This window comes from Melospiza georgiana, chromosome 1 (genome assembly GCF_028018845.1).
Source record: "Melospiza georgiana isolate bMelGeo1 chromosome 1, bMelGeo1.pri, whole genome shotgun sequence".
NCBI classification, from domain to species: Eukaryota; Metazoa; Chordata; class Aves; order Passeriformes; family Passerellidae; genus Melospiza; species Melospiza georgiana.
Window position 1 is genome coordinate 44,679,184 of NC_080430.1, and position 2,184 is coordinate 44,681,367.

At 38.5% G+C, this 2,184-nt stretch overlaps 1 protein-coding gene across 1 annotated transcript; it reads left to right on the forward strand.

Annotated features, from left to right (window-relative positions):
- Window positions 1–299: 299 nt before the first annotated feature.
- XCR1 (X-C motif chemokine receptor 1) lies at window positions 300–1,304 on the forward strand. The gene has a single exon (XM_058039860.1). It carries the CDS (start codon window positions 300–302, stop codon window positions 1,302–1,304), a length of 1,005 nt encoding a protein of 334 aa, XP_057895843.1.
- The last annotated feature ends 880 nt before the right edge of the window (window positions 1,305–2,184 follow it).

The window sequence follows — 2,184 nt, forward strand, 5'->3', positions numbered from 1 at the left end:
GTAAAAACTTGGTAATTGAAAGTTATCACCAAACATTTTGGTTCAGAAACTGAATTTCTGACTTATGTATTTGAGTGCTTTGCAGTAAGTTTTTCATATCTACCTGTTCGTGTTCTAGTCATAAGAAGAAATGAGTCCTTTGTCTCCCCAAATGAATAGTTTCACTGCTGCTTTTTCTGTCTTAAAACAGAAGCCTCCACAGTGGGATTTTAGTTATTGAGTTGATTTTCACAAAAGATTTGATCGCTGCAGTCCTTTGAAGTAGCTGCTGGAGAACAGCACAAGATTTGCATAGAAAAATGGATGAAGGATTTTATTTAGATGATAATTCCTCATATGAATACCTTTATGAAACCAACGTCTGTGAAATGGGTGACTATTTCATATTTAACATCTATCTCACTGCTGTCCTCTACATTCTGGTATTTTTCCTCAGTCTGCTAGGAAACATTTTGGTGTTATGGATCCTACTGAAATATGAAAACCTTACATCTTTAACAAACATCTTCATCATGAATCTCTGTATCTCTGATTTAGTCTTCTCCTGCATGCTGCCTTTTTGGGTAGTAGACCAGTCCTTTGGATGGATTTTTGGTGAGTTCCTTTGCAAAGCATCAAATGCTATTTTCTCCATTGGCTACTACAGCGGTGTTTTCTTTTTGACTCTCATGACTATCTTGAGATACTTATTTGTGGTGAACCCACTTTCAACTCTGAGATCCCAGACGTGGTGCTGTGGTGTTCTCGTGTCCTTGGCTGTTTGGACTGTTAGCATCTTAATTGTGGTTCCTGAGGTGATTCACACCACAGTGCAAGAAGACTTGGAACAGCACAGGTACTGTGATTATGCCAATGGGAATTGGAAAAAGGTGGACATTTACATGAGAAATGTACTCTTCCTGTTTTCCTTTGGAGTCATTGTATTCTCCTACTTCAAGATACTCATAATCCTGCTTAGAGGAAGATCTCGCAGAAAGCACAGAACTGTGAGACTCATCCTCATTATTGTGGTGGCTTTTTTCCTGTGCTGGGCACCCTACAACATCCTCAGCTTCCTGACTACTTTTCCACCACCTACCTGTCAGTATGTGAAAGACTCCAACCTTGCCTTTCACATCAGCCGTCAAATTGCTTTCTCCCACTGCTGCCTCAACCCTGTGCTCTATGTATTTGTTGGAGTCAAGTTCAAGAGGCATTTGGCACGGTTATGCAGTCTGTGTTTTCACTGCAGCAATGGTCAAGCCTCCAGCCTCAGGATCTGCCATGAAGGCAAATTCCAGCATGAAGGGACATCCCTCTATTGAAGCAAGACCTAACTATTAGGACTAATCCTGAATGAACTTTCAGATTTTGCATGCTATCGATAGCCTCTAACTCTTAGAGGCACTTCCCTGAAAAGACACACAAATTTATTCTTTGTAAACATGCTGTGTATGGAAAATAACAAAATGTATTTGCAGTGGGATGAAGAGATGAGAATGCCAAGAAATTACTTTACATATTACTTAAATGGCCTGAAAAACTTAAGTTCACAATTTTTTGAACAGTGAGATGGGTTTTCTCTCACTTATACTCTCTTTTGAAAAGAAAACAATTGCTTTTTCCTTTGGGCATTAAAACATGGGTTTTAACACAAAAGCTGTTGAATATCTCTTTCTTACCTGACTTAAAATACTTGGATTGTATGTAGCATTAGACACATAGGTATTTTTTGTAAATTTTAATGCCTTTTGATGTTTATCATTTTACTCATTGTTTTTTTTATTTTGTGGGGAGAAATGTCTCTCGATTAACTGTTCTGACAATAGCTGCAAGACCTTAGAGTTTCTGAAGTTCTCAGGGCAAATGTTATTTTATCTTTTGATAGATACATATATATAAAACTAGCTTTGTGTAAAAGTAGTCTTTTGGGTCTGAAATTGATAACTTTAGGAGAGCCCTTGAAGGAACACGGATGCTGAGCAGATACTTCACTAGGATATCAGTTTTCCTTCTGTTACTGCTCTTTGCCACAGGATTCTTCCAGTCTTTGAATATGGTTTCAGATGATTGCAGCAAATCAACAGCTCATCTTCTGAGCAGAGCAGGAGCATATTTGCCTCTAATTGCTCTTTACCTCCTTTTCTCCCTTTCCCATGGTGCTGAGGACACTTGAACTTATAAACAGGTTATAGTGCAAGAACA